The sequence below is a fragment of the Oratosquilla oratoria genome, chromosome 18 (assembly GCF_046742065.1).
Source record: "Oratosquilla oratoria isolate Oo_2021 chromosome 18, ASM4674206v1, whole genome shotgun sequence".
NCBI classification, from domain to species: Eukaryota; Metazoa; Arthropoda; class Malacostraca; order Stomatopoda; family Squillidae; genus Oratosquilla; species Oratosquilla oratoria.
Window position 1 is genome coordinate 8667999 of NC_134794.1, and position 17742 is coordinate 8685740.

Sequence of the window (17742 nt, forward strand, 5' to 3'; positions counted from 1 at the left end):
AATCGGCGACCCCCCCTCTCCGTCCCCCTTTGCATATAAGGAGAGGACGGGGAGAAATCCCTTCGGGCTGCGTCAAAATTTACTCACACATACTACCCCACCCCCCACCCCCCCGCCTATTCCTCCCCATGCAGTCACAACATCATCCATATACAACCATTCTCCACTCACCTCTGTCTTCCGTCCTCTCCCTTCCTTCCTCAACAGACATTCCCCTCTTCCCCAAAGCCCCCTTCACCCCATCCATCCACCTCATCCTAGGACGTCCCCTCATGTTCACTCCCTCCACATCTGCCTTCCATACCTCTTTTACTAGTCTTTCTTCACTCATTCTTTCCATGTGTCCAAACCATCCTAATATTCTTTCATCAACCCTCTCTCCCAAATCCTTTTTCACCCCTGTTCTCCTCCTCACCTCCTCATTTCTCACTCTATCTAGCCTAGTAACCCCCACCATACTTCTCAGACACCTCATCTCAAACACATTCAAACTCCTTCTCTCTTCTTCTCTTATGTTCCACGTTTCTGCCCCATACAGTGCTGTTGGCACAATCACTCCTTCATACAGTCTCCTCTTCGCATCCATTCCCAAATGTCTATTTCTCATTACACTCTTTAAACCACCAAGGCATTTACTCGCTTCTCTCAATCTACATTCTACCTCCACCTTCACTCCACCTTTTCCTGCTACACTTGCACCCAAGTATCTAAAACTATCCACTTCCTCCAGTCGCTCTCCCTTAATGTTCACTTCCAGTCTACTGCCACTTTCACCCCTTGTACATCTCATCACCTTACTTTTACCCACATTTATCTTTAGCTTTCTTCTATCACATACTCTCCCAAACTCTGCCACCAGCTTCCTCAATCCCTCCTCTGACCCTGCCACAAGCTCTACTACTCTCATAAAAACTCTTGACAGCTCCTAGAAGCTTTCCCCCTATCCCGTATATCTGCATAACCTCCCACAGTGCCTTCCTGTCTACCCTATCATAAGCCTTTTCCAGATCCATAAAATCCCAAAAAACATCCTTCCCCTTTCCTATAGCTTTCTCACATATCTGTCTTACCACAAAGATCTGATCTACACAACCTCTACCTGTCCTAAATCCACACTGTTCCTCACCAATTACTCCTTCTGTTCCTCTCCTAATCCTCTCAATCAAGATCCTCCCATAAGCCTTCCCAACTACACTTAACAAGCTAATCCCTCTGAAACTACTACATTCACACTTGTCCCCTTTTTCCTTGTAAAGAGGAACTATAAGTAAAAAAAAAAAAAAAACTTGACTGAATGAATTAATTGGGGGCAGCTGCTACTACAGGTACCACTTTATACACATGCTTACTGGGATGCAAACCACTTTTGATACTCATGGGGCACTCAATTACCTTGTTTATGAAATCTAAGATTAAATATAAAACCTACTGTTCCATGGCCCACAAAAATACAGGTTTACTACATTTAATTTAACAACCAATTCCCTATCATAGGTGAATTACATGAACACCAATGATATAAATTTCTTGTATTCAATAAAAATCAACCATTGCTGATAAAAACTCTACCTATTCAATCAATCCGCTGCCTCTCTAGCAGATGATCTGCGGCCTTCAGATAACCAGCAACTGGTTTTCATCTTACCTCCTTGTGGAGGAAGGGTCATCCCTGTCTCACACCCAATCCCTAGGTCATAAGCAATGCAGCAAGACACAGCACATCTACAGCAGGGTTGGTATCTATCTATATACCAAAAGACTTCTTCCCCCTTATAAGGGAGGTAGCCACCCAAGGTATGCACCCACTCCTACCCATCCCGTTTCCATATGTCATGAGAATAAAACATGAGAATAAAACACACCTTCAGCAATATTCCTTTGCTGGCTTCATTCAAGGATTCATGACTAAATTTGCACTTAGATGCCATTTTGCACTTCATGCCCGTGTGGTAAAACTTGCAGGGGAAGTCTTTATGCATGTAGAGGCATTTCTCCTTCTTTGCACAGCAGTCCATCATATAAAACTTGCAGAGTTCCATTTTCCGCTGCAGTTGAAAGTCATGGGAATATAAGCAAGCATTACCCTGTAAACAAATTTGTGAATTTGTTAGGTTCTTAATTTTCTCCACAAGTGATTTTCGTTAACCCAGGATAACAAACAAGGAGGAGAAAATGAAAATACACTGAGGCTTAAGAACCATTTCATGCAATAAAATAAAACAAATATGTAAATGCAAATACTTGTGTGTACATGTGAATCATGTAAACGGATGGGCGGATTACACGTGTAATCCCACTATATAAGAGAAAGGGATATCAGTATGAATTTAGTAGTTTTATGGGGATTAGTTTGTTGAGCATGGCTGGTCATGTGTATGAGAATCTATTGACAGAGAGGATTGGGAGAACAGAGTAATTGAGGATGATAATTGTAGGTTTGGAAGAGTAAAAAGCTGCACGGATCATGTGTTTGTGTTAAAAGACACATGTGGGAGCTATCTGGAAAAAGGATGTATTTTAAGTGTTCATGGACTTGAAGATATCATGACAGGTTTAACAGAGAAACATAGAACATGTAGCAAAAGTACATAATAGTAAAATGTTTTTTAAAAGTTGAAAGAAGTAGGGCATATGTGATGGTCAGAAATGGTAAAAGTTAATGATATGAGGTGAATGTACGGTTGCATCAGAGTTGTGTGATAGAGCCTTGGCTGCTAAGGCATTACACAGATAGAGATCTAAGGTTAGTAAATACAAGTGTTGGCTAAGGTTTGAAATCAATGGATGAGAATGGAAGTTTACAGTAAGATCAATTTATATTCATGGATGACAGTGCATTTGTGGCTGATTCTGAGAAATTGGAGCAACTGGTGACTGAATTTGACATGGTCTCTGACTGAGAAAAATTATAAGTACATCTGGATCAAAGTAAAGTTATAAGATGTAATAGGAATGGTGATGGTGGCAAGTATCTGAGGTTGCATGTAGCAGTGAATGGAGTGGATATGGAAATGATTTATCAAATAAACAAACCAAATAAATGCCAGGGTGGAATGAAAAGTATGATAAGTAATAAGTATTTGGAAATGAATGCAAAGAGAAAGGTGCACAAAGGAATGGTCTTGTCCAAGGTTACAGACATAAGACATAAGAACCTGAAAGAAACAAGATAGATTTTGAGATGAGGCACTTGAAAAGTGTGATGGGCATTTCATGAATGGATAGCCTGAGAAATGTGGAAGTGAGGCAGAAAATGGGTATTGGAATGCTGTTTAACAGGGTAAACCAGAGATTGCTGAGATAGTTTAGACATATGGAAAAAATGAGTAAGTAAATGGAGCAAGTCCAAGAGGACGACCTATAGTGAGATGGTTGGATGGCATAAAGAATTTTGGATGCATGTGGTATATCAGTACAGCACACAAGAAAGAATGCTACAGAATGGAATGGGTAGACAGCTTGTGAATGGATAAATGGATGATGCAGCCCAAAGGGATGTTCCCAGCACCTGTACCATGCTACTGGAAGAATAATGGATACAGAGGGGGATACCATATGACAAAGCCATGGATGGAAACCAGTTTCAGGTGCCAATCCCTATGACCGGTACATTGTTCCCAGCTCCACTGTGTTTGTCCCATGCAGTGTGGTAAGGGGCAGGCAAGGTGCCAAGATGTAAAAGGTGGTGTGTGTACAACTTAAGCCCTTACCCGACCCCTCCATTAGAGGACTATGGCCCAATGTACAGTACATGTATGTAAATAGTGGAAAAAACAAACAAAAAACTGGGAGCAAAATCATAAGATGAAAACATAAATTATAACGTTCATGCAAACACGATTTTCTCTCAACATTGCATTTCACTCAGGATACAATACAACAGGAAACTCCCATCTCTCTCTTATTGTTAAGAAAAATAAAGTCACTGCTGACCTGCTGGCACCTGCCCTGCATATAATGCATGCATATGGCCTCATTTTTTCTTGACGGCGGTGATCTAGACCTAGACCTTGACCTAGACCTTCTCCTTCTTCTACGTCCATGTCTTCTGTTGTGGCGGCGGTCACGCATCTCCGAGTCAGAGCCAGAACCAAATGAATCTAAGATTAAAGTCACAATTAGTAATGAAGCACAGCACCTTGTATACTTAAACACATAAGTATACATCTATTAACTAAACATCATATGTATTTGGTAACATCATTCCAGGCCTACAGGGATTAGGCCCACCTCTCCGTGAGGAAGGGTGTCTGCTTTATCTACTTCAAACCAAAATCTATCTTCAACTTATTCAATTTTTCCCCAATGTCCACATACTTTTTTATTTTAATTTTGGCTAAAACCAAATGATCTATTTAGTGATCAAAGTGAACTTGGACCAAACTGAGATTGTCATGTAATGAGACAGTGGGGGGCAAACCAGTTCTGAATGTTGGACCCTGATTTGCTTTGGCTTGCTGCTTTGCCTATTACCTTCACAGTGGGCACAGGAATAGGACAACCCTTCATCCCAGAGGAGGTAAGATAGGAAAAGACAACAAATGGATTCAAGGATGGACATGGGACGGGTGTAGGGTGAGTGTATTGCTTTGGATCAGCCAGCCCTGAACATATATGTATATATGAAATTACTAAAAGGTTCAATGGATAAAGGAAATGACAAAGGTGACAAAGAGTGGAAAAATAGGATACTTTTTTCCCAACATAGAAAAGCCTAGTAAAGAGAGTGTGGAAAATTGAAGAAGGTGGAGTGAGCATAGGAGGAAAACCAAGAACGAGAGGAATCAATGGAATGAAGGGAGCTTTGGATTCATGTGTTATCTCCACTGAGCAGGGAAGAGAGAGCACAAAAGATTGGAATGAATGGTGGTATTTTGTACATGGATAAAGGAAAGTGTGTATTTGTGTGTGTGTGTGTGGGGGGGGTTATAGTTAGATAAAGCAACAGAGGTAAACCAGCTCTGCCAGGCTTGATACCCGTCTGGGGTATTGGCTGCTTGTTATTGTGGCAAAGTAGCATGCAGTCGATACTTTAGGGTCTATATGGGGCACCCCTACGGACCAGAGCCACACATCATTTTGTCTATGATAGAAGAAATTCTGTTCATAGAGAAATTATGACACTTTTTATGCTACGACTGTCCCTCCGTTATGCTGTCCCCCAACCCCTTGTTGCTGTCCTGTACCATTTCTCTGAGTATTCTCTTTCTGTGATGGGGGAATTCCCTGTGGTGGGGGAAAAGAATACTGCCACCAAGTTTCCCACTTGGATCGTAAGAGGCGAGAAGAAAGGGACGGGGAGAGGGACTAGGCATCCTTCTCCCTGTAGCCCCAAGGGGCAGATTCCTAAAAAGAAAAGGAAAGACATAAGGGGTGCTGGAGGGCCTCGGGCCAGCACCCTAAGGTTTGGGTCTTTTAATGTGCGTGGATGTGGTACAGATGAGAGTAAAAGGGAAGAGATAGGTAGTATGTTTGTGAGAAGAAAGATGGATGTGTTGGCTTTGAGTGAAACTAAGTTGAAAGGGAAGGGTGAGTGTAAGTTTGGGAGTGTAAGTGGGAGGTTATCAGGAGTGAAGAGAGGGCGAGGGAGGGAAGGGGTGGCTATTCTAGTAAGTGAGGAGATAGGTAAACGTGTAGTGGAGTGGAAGGAGGTTTCCTCAAGGATAATGTGGATGAAGGTGAAACTGGGAAAGGAGATGTGGGTCTTTGTAAGTGCATATGGGCCTGGCAGTGAGAAGAGTGTAGAAGAAAGGGAGGCCTTTTGGATAGATTTAAATGAGTGCATAGAGGGTTTAGGAAGAAATGTCAATGTAATAGTACTGGGAGACCTTAATGCTAGGGTGGGAAATGGTCCAATCGATGGAGTGGTTGGGAAGTGTGGAGTTCCAGGAAAGAATCGTAGTGGAGAGTTGATGGTGGAAATGTGTCTAGAAAGAGAGTTGATGATAGCAAATACAGTGTTTCGGAAGAAAGTCAAGCATAAGTACACATGGGAGAGGGTGGTGGAGGGAAGGGTGGTAGATAGAGCGCTAATGGATTATGTAGTGGTAAATAGGATTATGATAGGAAGAGTTAAGGATGTACATATGCTAAGGGGAGAGGGTGGGGGAATATCAGATCATTTTCTGGTGGAAGGTAAGCTGAGAGTGGAGGATAGATGGAGAAGGAGGAAAGGGACAAAAGGTAGGGAGGTTCTTAGAGTGAACTCCTTGAATGAAAAGGAAAAGGAGAAGGAGTACGAAAAGAAGCTGAAGGAGGAATGGGAGGGAGTAAAGGATAGAGCAGAGATGGGTGTGGAGGAGGAATGGGGATGGTTCAAGGAGGGAGTCTTAAAGTGTGCAAGGATGGTGTGTGGAACAAGAAGGACAGGGGGAAATAGAAGAAAGGGTAGTGAATGGTGGGATGAGGAAACAAAGAAGGTTGTAGAAGAGAAGAAGCGAGCTTTCACAGATTGGTTACAAAAGAGGACAGGGGAGTCATATGAGACGTACAAAGAAAAGAAAAGAGAAGTAAAGCAAAAGGTAAAGGAGGCAAAGAGGAGAGCAGATGTGAAATGGGGTAGGAGTATGACAGAAAATTTGAAAGTAATAAAAAGATGTTTTGGAAAGAAATTAAGAGAGGAAGAGGAGGCGAATCAAGTAGGGAAGAAAAGGTAAAAGGTACAGATGGAGAGATGATAATGGAAGAGATGGCAGTGAGGGGAAGATGGGCAGAATATTTTAGGGAGTTGCTGAATGTGAAGGAGGATAGGGAAGGAAAGATAGCTGCAGTGGGAAATGCGAAGAAAATGAGAGTGAGTGAGGAGAATGGAGGAGAAATAAGGAAGGATGAGGTGAAGGCAGTTGTAAAGATGATGAAAGCAGGTAAGGCACCTGGTCTGGATGGATGTCATGCAGAATGTCTGAAAAAGGGAGGTTCAGTGATGGTGGACTGGTTGGTGAGGTTATTTAATGTTTGCTGGAGAGAGGGTAGAGTACCGGAGGACTGGAGTAGTGCCTGTATAGTTCCTCTTTACAAGGGAAAAGGGGACAAGTGTGAATGTAGTAATTTCAGAGGGATTAGCCTGTTGAGTGTAGTAGGGAAGGCTTATGGGAGGATCTTAATTCAGAGGATTAGGAGAGGAACAGAAGGAGTAATTGGTGAGGAACAGTGTGGATTTAGGACGGGTAGAGGTTGTGTAGATCAGATCTTTGTGGTAAGACAGATATGTGAGAAAGCTATAGGAAAGGGGAGGGATGTTTTTTGGGCTTTTATGGATCTGGAAAAAGCTTATGATAGGGTAGACAGAAAGGCACTGTGGGAGGTTATGCAGATTTATGGGATAGGAGGAAAGCTTTTGGGAGCTGTCAAGAGTTTTTATGAGAGTAGTAGAGCATGTGTTAGGATTAGAAATGGAGAGAGTGAGTGGTTTGAAGTAAAGGTGGGACTTCGTCAAGGATGCGTTATGTCGCCCTGGCTGTTCAACTTATACATGGATGGAGTGGTGCGAGAGGTGAATGCTAGGGTAGTGAGTCAGGGATTGGAGATGGTTAAAGAAAATGGAGAAAAGTGGGAGGTGAGCCAGCTGTTGTTTGCGGACGACACTGCGCTTGTGGCAGGGTCAGAGGAGGGATTGAGGAAGCTGGTGGCAGAGTTTGGGAGAGTATGTGATAGAAGAAAGCTAAAGATAAATGTGGGTAAAAGTAAGGTGATGAGATGTACAAGGGGTGAAAGTGGCAGTAGACTGGAAGTGAACATTAAGGGAGAGCGACTGGAGGAAGTGGATAGCTTTAGATACTTGGGTGCAAGTGTAGCAGGAAAAGGTGGAGTGAAGGTGGAGGTAGAATGTAGATTGAGAGAAGCGAGTAAATGCCTTGGTGGTTTAAAGAGTGTAATGAGGAATAGACATTTGGGAATGGATGCAAAGAGGAGACTGTATGAAGGAGTGATTGTGCCAACACCACTGTATGGGGCAGAAACGTGGAACATAAGAGAAGAAGAGAGAAGGAGTTTGAATGTGTTTGAGATGAGGTGTCTGAGAAGTATGGTGGGGGTTACTAGGCTGGATAGAGTGAGAAATGAGGAGGTGAGGAGGAGAACAGGGGTAAAAAAGGATTTGGGAGATAGGGTTGATGAAAGAATATTAGGATGGTTTGGACACATGGAAAGAATGAGTGAAGAAAGACTAGTAAAAGAGGTATGGAAGGCAGATGTGGAGGGAGTGAACATGAGGGGACGTCCTAGGATGAGGTGGATGGATGGGGTGAAGGGGGCTTTGGGGAAGAAGGGAATGTCTGTTGAGGAAGGAAGGGAGAGGACGGAAGACAGAGGTGAGTGGAGAATGGTTGTATATGGATGATGTTGTGACTGCATGAGGAGGAATGGGGGGGTGGGGTAGTATGTGTGAGTAAATTTTGACGCAGCCCGAAGGGATTTCTCCCCGTCCTCGCCTTATATGCAAAGGGGGACGGAGAGGGGGGGTCGCCGATTAAATGAAGCGGCCTTGCTGTGGATGTACTGTGTCTTGCGACACTGCTTCTGACCCAGGGCGGTGGGCAGGGTGCAGGGATGACCCGTCATCCAGGAGGTGCTCAGATGAGAGGAAGGGTGGGAGGGGTGTGGAGGGTATTTAGGGATGAAATGGGTGGGAGTGTTTTTATGCCTTTCCCTTTTTGGCTACCTCCCTTGGAAGGGGGAAAAAGCCTTGGTATATGTATGTATGTATGCCAGGCTTGATGTGGATGTGCTGTGTCTTGCCACATTGTTTCTTACCCAGGGCAGTGGGCAAGATGCAGAGATGACCCATCATCCAGGAGGAGCCAAGAGGCAAGAGGGAGGGGGTGGCAGGGGTGAATGGGAGTGGAGTATGTGGGGATGAAATGGGTGGGAATGGATTTATGCCTTTGGCTACCTCCCTTGTTAGGGGGAAAAAGCCATTGGTATATGTATGTAAATGTATAAATGTACGAGTGGATAGAAGTGTTCTGAGAAATGGGTACTTGAAGATGAATACAGAGAAGGCTGTACAGAAAGACTGTTTCCATAGCAGTGTATAGAGCAGACCTTTAATAATACCCAGGCAAAGAGGAAGAGAATGAATGAAGGTTTCTGAGGTGAAGTATTTTACAAACATGACAGATTTTACAGGAATGGATAGAATGATACTGGAGGGGTAATGTAATGGGTTTCTCTGAAGCTCCATAAAATCATTTACTATTAGCCAAAACAAAATACTTTAAATAACCATAAGTTATCTTTATATAACAAAGGATTTATAGCAGATTCTGAGGAAAAACTGAAGCAACTAGTGATTGAGTTTGGAAAGGTATGTGAGAGAAAATTAGAAGTGAATAGAACTAAAAGTAAAGTGAGGTTATGTAAACATGAAGGGTGAGAGACTTGAGTAAAAGCAGAGTTTGAAGTATTTGGGGTCGTGTGTGATGGTGAATTTTTGAGAAAAGGAAGCCAGTAAATGTCCAGGTGGAATGAAGAGTACAAGAAATATGTACCTAGGGAAGAATACAAAAAGGTGTACAGTGATTGTACACATGACACTTTATAAAGTAGACTTCAAATATAAGGAAGAGAATAACCATTTCTGACATGATGTGTTTTAGAAATACGGTACATTACAGATGAATAGAACAAAAAATGTGGAGGTAGGACAGAGAACTGGGGTGGGAGAAGACTGTGACAATCCTGTTGGCTAACTTTAGAGTGAAGCTGTGCACCAGTTAAACAATTTAATATAACACTTCTTTCATAGAAACTGTGAAAAAGTACACAAACCTGGTGATACTGGTCTTCCTCTGAAGTTCTGAGGTGCTCCGAAGTTTGTTCCCATAGCAAAAGACTCTAATTCCGACGTAAAGGAACCAGGTGAGGGTGGTGGTGACCCACCCCGTATTAGACGTATTTCTTCTTGAAGCATCATATCGTAATCAGTGTACTTCTTAGGCCGATGCTGCAAATAAAATAGAACCAAATTATTAGTAAAAAATTTTCAGCTGTCATATTATAGTGGACATTGTTTGCTGTTCCTCTTCTGCACATACTAGAGAAAGTATTAGTGCAACAATCCAACATTTCTTCCCAGACAAATTTATGAAAGGGTCCATAGACCATTGCTTGCAACCAGAGCGGGGTATGTTCCTCGGTGCAGTCCTCAGTGCGTTTCGCTTTAGTTTGGCCACAGTTAGAGCTCCCAAACTATTACAGCAATATAGGTGCCAGTATAGTATGTGGCCTACAAAATTTTTCTTTGGTATAGTATGTGGCCTACCAGACTTTCATTTCAGTATGAACCTGTCTCTTAAGCTTTAAGTTTAGGAGCTCTAACCGTGGCCAAACTAAAGTGGAATGCATCAAGGAATGCGCCCAGCTCTGCTTGCAACTGTAGGCCTGTTTTCAATCAATGGAACTTGAGAAAAACAATAATTCTTACTATTTCACACATATTGTCACTTTTGATGATAGTTACTAGTAATCTGTGACCAAGTTATGTAGGAAAGGTGGTTGTTTGCACTTCCATTCATGGGGCCTTCTGCTCCATAAACAATTACTTGCAAATTACCTAAAGCCTATCCTTAACCCTGATCTAAGCATGTTAGATGAAAAAATATATAAATAAAAGTCCACATTATACACCAGCAGAAAATAAGGTATTGAAGTACTTACAAACTCAACTTACTCATGTTCCGTATATGTATATACACAGGTAAAACAAATACAACTGAACTCACCCTTCTTTTCATTTCCTCATCCTCATCTTCACTGCTATGTTTCTTTTTCTTTTTCTTCTTCTTCCTCCTGTCCTTTTCATCATCATCTTCCCTTTCCTTCCTCTTTTTATCATCTTTTTTATCTTTTTCCTAAAAGAAAAAGTTTATGACATTTTAGCATGCATTTTCATCAGTTTCCAATAATAAGAATTAACAAAAATGGATGGGAGTGGAATTATGCCTTTTGACTTTGGCTACCTCCCTTGTACATACATACATATACCAAGGCTTTTTCCCCCTTACAAGGGAGGTAGCCAAAAAGGAAAAGGCATAAAATCATTCCCATCCCTGAATACACTCCACTCCCCTCCACCCCTCTTATCTTAGGACCTCCTGGATGACGGGTCATCCCTACATCTTGTCTACTGCCCTGGGTCAGAAGCAGTGTCGCAAGACACAGCACATCCACAGCAAGGCCGCTTCATTAAATCGGCGACACCCCCTCTCCATCCCCCCATGCATAAAAGGAGAAGACGGGGAGAAATCCCTTTGGGCTGCGTCAAATTTTGCTCACACATACTACCTCACCCCCCATCCCCCCACCCATTCCACCTCATGCATCACATCATCCATATACAACCATTCTCCATTCACCCCTGTCTTCTGTCCTCTCCCGTCCTTCCTCAACAGACATTCCCCTCTTCCCCAAAGGCCCCTTCACCCCATCTATCCACCTCATCCTAGGACGTCCCCTCATGTTCACTCCCTCCACATCTGCCTTCCATACCTCTTTTACTAGTCTTTCTTCACTCATTCTTTCCATACGTCCAAACCATCCTAATACTCTTTCATCAACCCTATCTCCCAACTCCCTTTCCACCCCCGTTCTTCTCTTCACCTCCTCATTTCTCACCCTATCTAGCCTAGTAACCCCCATCATACTTCTCAGACATCTCATCTCAAACACATTCAAACTCCTTCTCTCTTCCTCTCTTATGTTCCATGTTTCTGCCCCATACAGTGCTGTTGGCACAATCACTCCTTCATACAGTCTCCTCTTAGCATCCATTCCCAAATGTCTATTCCTCATTACATTCTTCAATCCACCAAGGCATTTACTCGCTTCTCTCAATCTACATTCTACCTCCACTTTCACTCCACCTTTCCCTCCCACATTTGCACCCAAGTATCTAAAACTATCCACTTCCTCCAGTCACTCTCCCTTAATGCTCACTTCCAGTTTACTGCCACTTTCACCCCTTGTACATCTCATCACCTTACTTTTACCCACATTTATCTTTAGCTTTCTTCTATCACATACTCTCCCAAACTCTGTCACCAACTTCCTCAGTCCCTCCTCCGATCCTGCCACAAGCGCAGTGTCGTCAGCAAACAACAGCTGGCTCACCTCCCACTTTTCTCCATTTTCTTTAACCATCTCCAATCCCTGACCCACTACCCTTGCATTTACCTCTCGCACTACCCCATCCATGTATAAGTTGAACAGCCAAGGCGACATAACGCATCCTTGATGAAGTCCCACCTTTACCTTGAACCACTCACTCTCTCCATTTCCAATCTTGACACAAGCTCTACTACTCTCATAAAAACTCTTCACAGCTCCTAGAAACTTTCCTCCTATCCCATATATCTGCATAACCTCCCACAGTGCCTTTCTGTCTACCCTATCGTAAGCCTTTTCCAGATCCATAAAAGCCCAAAAAACATCCTTCCCCTTTCCTATAGCTTTCTCACATATTTGTCTTACCACAAAGATCTGATCTACACAACCTCTACCCGTCCTAAATCCACACTCTTCCTCACCAATTACTCCCTCTGTTCCTCTTTTAATCCTCTCAATCAAGATCCTCCTATAAGCCTTCCCAACTACACTTAACAAGCTAATCCCTCTGAAATGACTACATTCACACTTGTCCCCTTTTCCCTTGTAAAGTGGAGCTATACAGGCACTCTTCCAGTCCTCCGGCACTCTACCCTCTCTCCGCCAAACATTAAATAACCTCATCAGCCAGTCCACCATCACTGTACCTCCTTTTTTTTTAGACATTCTGCATGGCATCCATCCAGACCAGGTGCCTTACCTGCTTTCATCATCTTAACAACTGCCTTCACTTCATCCTTCCTTATTTCTCCTCCATTTTCCTCACTCATCACTCTCATTTTCTTAGCATTTCCCACTGCAACAATCTTTCCCTCCCTATCCTCCTTCACATTTAGCAATTCCCTAAAATATTCTGCCCATCTTCCCCTTACTGCCTTCTCTTCCATTATCATCTCTCCATCTGCACCTTTTACCTTTTCTTCTCTACTTGATTCGCCTCCTCTTCCTCTCTTAATTTCTTTCCAAAACATCTTTTTATTACTTTCAAAATTTTCTGTCATACTCTTACCCCACTTCACATCTACTCTCCTCTTTGCCTCCTTTACCTTTTGCTTTACTTCTCTTTTCTTTTCTTTGTACCTCTCATATGACTCCCTCGTCCTATTTTGTAACCAATCTGTGAAAGCTCGCTTCTTCTCTTCTACAACCTTCTTTGTTTCCTCATCCCACCATTCACTACCCTTCCTTCTATATCCTCCTGTCCTTCTTGTTCCACACACCATCCTTGCACACTTTGTGACTCCCTCCTTGAACCATCCCTATTCCTCCTCCACACCTACCTCTACTCTATCCTTCACTCCCTCCCACTCCTCCTTCAGCTTCTTCTTGTACTCCTTCTCCTTTTCCTTTTCATTTAAAGAGTTCACTCTAAGCACCTCCCTACCTTTTGTCCCTTTCCTCTTTCTCCATCTATCCTCCACTCTCAACTTACCTTCCACCAAAAAAATGATCTGATATTCCCCCACCCTCTCCCCTTAGCACATGTACATCCTTAACTCTTCCTATCATAGTCCTATTTACCACTACATAATCCATCAACGCTCTATCTAACCCTTCCATCCACCACCCTCTCCAATGTGTACTTATGCTTGACTTTCTTCCAAAACACTGTATTTGCTATCATCAACTCTCTAGACACATTTCCACCATCAACTCTCCACTAAGATTCTTTCCTGGAACTCCACATTTCCCAACCACTCCATCAATTGGACCATTTCCTACCCTAGCATTAAGGTCTCCCAGTACTATTACATTGACATTTCTCCCTAAATCCTCTATGCACTCATTTAAATCTATCCAAAAGGCCTCCCTTTCTTCTACACTCTTCTCACTGCCAGGCCCATATGCACTTACAAAGACCCACATCTCCTTTCCCAGTTTCACCTTCATCCACATTATCCTTGAGGAAACCTCCTTCCACTCCACTACACGTTTACCTATCTCTTCACTTACTAGAATAGCCACCCCTTCCCTCCCTCGCCCTCTCTTCACTCCTGATAACCTCCCACTTACACTCCCAAACTTACACTCACCTTTCCCTTTCAACTTAGTTTCACTCAAAGCCAACACATCCATCTTTCTTCTCACAAACATACTATCTCTTCCCTTTTACTCTCATCTGTACCACATCCACGCACATTAAAAGACCCAAACCTTAGGGTGCTGGTCCGAAAACTCCCAGACCCTCTTATGCCTTTACTTTTTCGTTTAGGAATGTTCCCTGTGGGGCTACAAGGAGAAGGATGCCTAGTCCCACTCCCCGTCCCTTTCTTCTCGCCTCTTACAATCCAAGTGGAAATACTTGCTGGCAGTATTCTTGTCCCCCACCAAAGAAAATGAATACTCGAGAAATGGTACAGGACAGCAGCAAGGGGTTGGGGGACAGTATAACGGAGGGACAGTCGTAGTATAAAAGTGTCATCATTTCTCTATGAAGAGTTTTCCTCTATCATAGACAAAATTATGTGTGGCTCTGGTCCATAGGGGTGCCCCATATAGACCCTAAAGTATCAACTGCATGCTACTTTGCCACAATAACAAGCAGCCAATACCCCAGACGGGGGTAAAAGCCCTTATTATATGTATGTATGTATATATATGTATAAGGCATTAGAGAAGAAAATACCCTGTGTAATGATATGATGAGGATAATAAAGGGGTCTTGGATATGTGGATAGTTAAATGTATATGTGAATAAAAATGTAAATCTGAAGGGAAAAAAATTTGATTGAAAATCAATGATAGAAGCTAAAACTGAAACTGATTGTAAAAATCTCATAAATGAAAATGAGAACAAGGAACTAAAGGTTTTAAATGAATACCTGTGGCTGAAATGAAAAAGGCGAGGTAAAACGTGTTTATGCTAAATCATAAAATTTCAGCTCAAGGCGAGATGATAAAGGACTTGACAGAACGGTTAAAGTAAACAAATTATATGACAACCAAGGAAGCAAATTTGGTAATCTTAAGACTGAATGTGATAAACTATAGATTAAGATAAGATAAGATGTAGAACAAAGTAGAAAAAGCAACATAACTAGACTGAATGACATCAGAGGAATGATCCAAGAAGAATTGGAAAACAGTTTGCAAGAGGGGCATGGTTAAAATGAAAATACTTATCTATATACCAAGGGCTTTTTCCCCCCCTTATAAGGAAGGTAGCCAAAGACAAAAGGCATGTACCCACTCCACTCCCACCCACCACACTCTCCTCCCTCTTATCTTAGCTCCTCATGGATGACGGCTCATCCCTGGATCCCGGCCACTCCCCTGGGTCAGAAGCTATGTAACAATACAGAGTGCATCCACAGCAAGGCTGGTTTATTTAATCGGCAACTTCCCTCCCCATCCCCTCATACAGAAAAAGGGCCTTCTCCCTTCCTCCCTCAACAGACATTCCTCTTTTGTTTAATGCCCCCTTCACCCCATCCATCCATCTCATCCTCGGTCAACCCCTCAAGTTCATTCCAATCAACCTCCACCTTTCTACTAATCTTTCTTTATTCATTCTTTCCATGTGCCCAAACCATCCCAATACTCTTTCATCAAACTTATCTCCCATCTCCTTTTTCACCCCTGCTCTCCTTCTCACCTCTTCATTTCTCACTCTATCCAACCTTGTACCTCCTACCATACTTCTCAGACATTTCATCTCAAACACATTTAAACATTTCCTCTCTGACTCTCTTAAGTTCCATGTCTCTCCGCTATACAGAACCATCGCCACAACTTCATATAATCTCTTTGCATTCAGTCCCAAATGCCTATTCCAAAATTAAAATATTTGACAACAAAAGAAAAGACAGAATGTACAGAAGTTAAAAGAACTTGTGTTTAGTTGACCTTCTACAATAGCTTGCCAAATTCTCGACTTAAATCAAACCATGAACTTATAACTAGCAAATTATAAAATAAATAAAAATACACATCAAATACATTATATATTAGTAAAAGAGGTGTGGAAGGCAGAGGTAGAAGGAGTGAACATGAGGGGGCAACCAAGGATGAGATGGATGGGGTAAAAGGGGTATTGGGAAAGAGGGTAATGTCTGTTGAGGAAGGACAGGTTAAGTCAGAAGATAGGGGTGAATGGAGAATGGTTGTGTATGGACGATGCTGTGATGCATGGAAGGGAGTGGGTGGGGGAGTATGTGTAAAAAAAAAAAATTGACGCAGCCAGAAGGGATTTCTCCCTTGTAAGGGGGGAAAAAGCCTTTGGTATATGTATGTAATTCTGATATTCAATTACAGTAAATATGTTAAATTTTCTATATTTATCAGGCTGATGTTCCCCCTTGTGTCCAGCAAATTATTTGCCCCATATATTAATATAGTCTAGGCAAGTGACAGTCACCAGGACCCAGTAGAGACTGAACAACCTGGATCCACATATACACTAATTACCCCATTGATCTACTCCTCTATTAACCTTCACAATACCCAAAAAGGAAAGAAAGAAAAATAAGATGAAGAAGAACAAGAGGTGAAATGGTTAGACAACTTTATGAATAGGAATGACAGGTGGTAATAGACATGGAACTGCCTAGTGTAAGCCTTATGGTCTCTTGCAGTCTCCTTCATTCTTATGTTCTTATGTAAGAACAAGAAGACACTAGTTAGTTAAAAATCTACTTCCTATTTCCATTCAAATTTACTGTTATCCACTTTGGTGTAAACAGAAAATGAGGAATGGTATTAGCTCATGCACAATCAATCCATTAATTTGTTAGTTTGGCTCTCTTCCTCAGTTCAGTTTCACCAAGATTTTTTCATACCCTTTCCATTGCTCTTTCCAAAATTGAATGTCGGCAAAAATTATGTTTGACTTTTTCACCCCTTTATGAAAGGGATTAGGGCCTTTGTATTGTATTAACTTTCAACTGTAACTTTATTAAACTATTCTGTATAAAAGAACACTAATTCTGATTTATGTTATCCCTATGACTTCACCTTTTCAGTGTAATACTGTCCTAAAGGTTATTGCTGAAGAAATACAATTATAATCTTATTATGGTCATTTTAAATTATCTTTTGTATTAATATTTAAAAATAAGTGGTTCTCTCGCATCTTTCATATTCCCGGGTCTAAGTCTCACATGTCTCTAATTTCTAGCACTAACTGTTACAAAGGATTACAAAGGCGGAGCATGCCGACAGGAGACCTTTTGGTCCATATCTAGGTCAGATGCGAAAAAATATCATAATAGTAAAATAATAAATAAAAGCTATAATAATGTAAATAACAAATAAAATACATAAAGAAATGCATAGGTATAGTTAAATAATAAACAAACAGGTAAATAGTAAATAATAATAAATTGACATATAACTAATAATAAATGAAAATCAGACAGACAAATAACAAAACAAAAACAAATAATATAAAATAAATTATAATCATTACAGTATCTTACTTAGGTGTTATCTAAATGATTCTTAAAGCTTCGAACTGAACTACATTGCACTACCTGTGCAGGAAGTTTATTCCATTCACTAACTACACGGTTGGCAAAGTTGTTTCTACCTACTTCCAAATTGAATCTATTTCTGGACAGTTTGAGACCATTGTTTCTTGTCTGATTCTCATTAAATGTGAAAATTGTGTCCCTTTTGATGTTGTCAATTCCCTTTAAAATC

At 41.7% G+C, this 17742-nt stretch overlaps 1 protein-coding gene across 9 annotated transcripts in view; it reads right to left on the bottom strand.

Annotated features, from left to right (window-relative positions):
* LOC143035043 (uncharacterized) overlaps positions 1–17742 on the bottom strand; it is a 47036-nt gene that overhangs the window by 20101 nt on the left and 9193 nt on the right. For 8 of the 9 annotated variants that reach the window (XM_076201503.1, XM_076201499.1, XM_076201498.1 and 5 more), the window contains exons 3-6: positions 10722–10850; positions 9769–9943; positions 3934–4100; positions 1863–2084 (exon numbers count right to left, since the gene is read on the bottom strand). In XM_076201503.1, the coding sequence (XP_076057618.1) occupies positions 1863–2084; positions 3934–4100; positions 9769–9943; positions 10722–10850 (693 nt within the window). The remainder of the gene's footprint in view (positions 1–1862; positions 2085–3933; positions 4101–9768; positions 9944–10721; positions 10851–17742) is intronic. The other variant, XM_076201505.1, reaches the window with a different exon arrangement.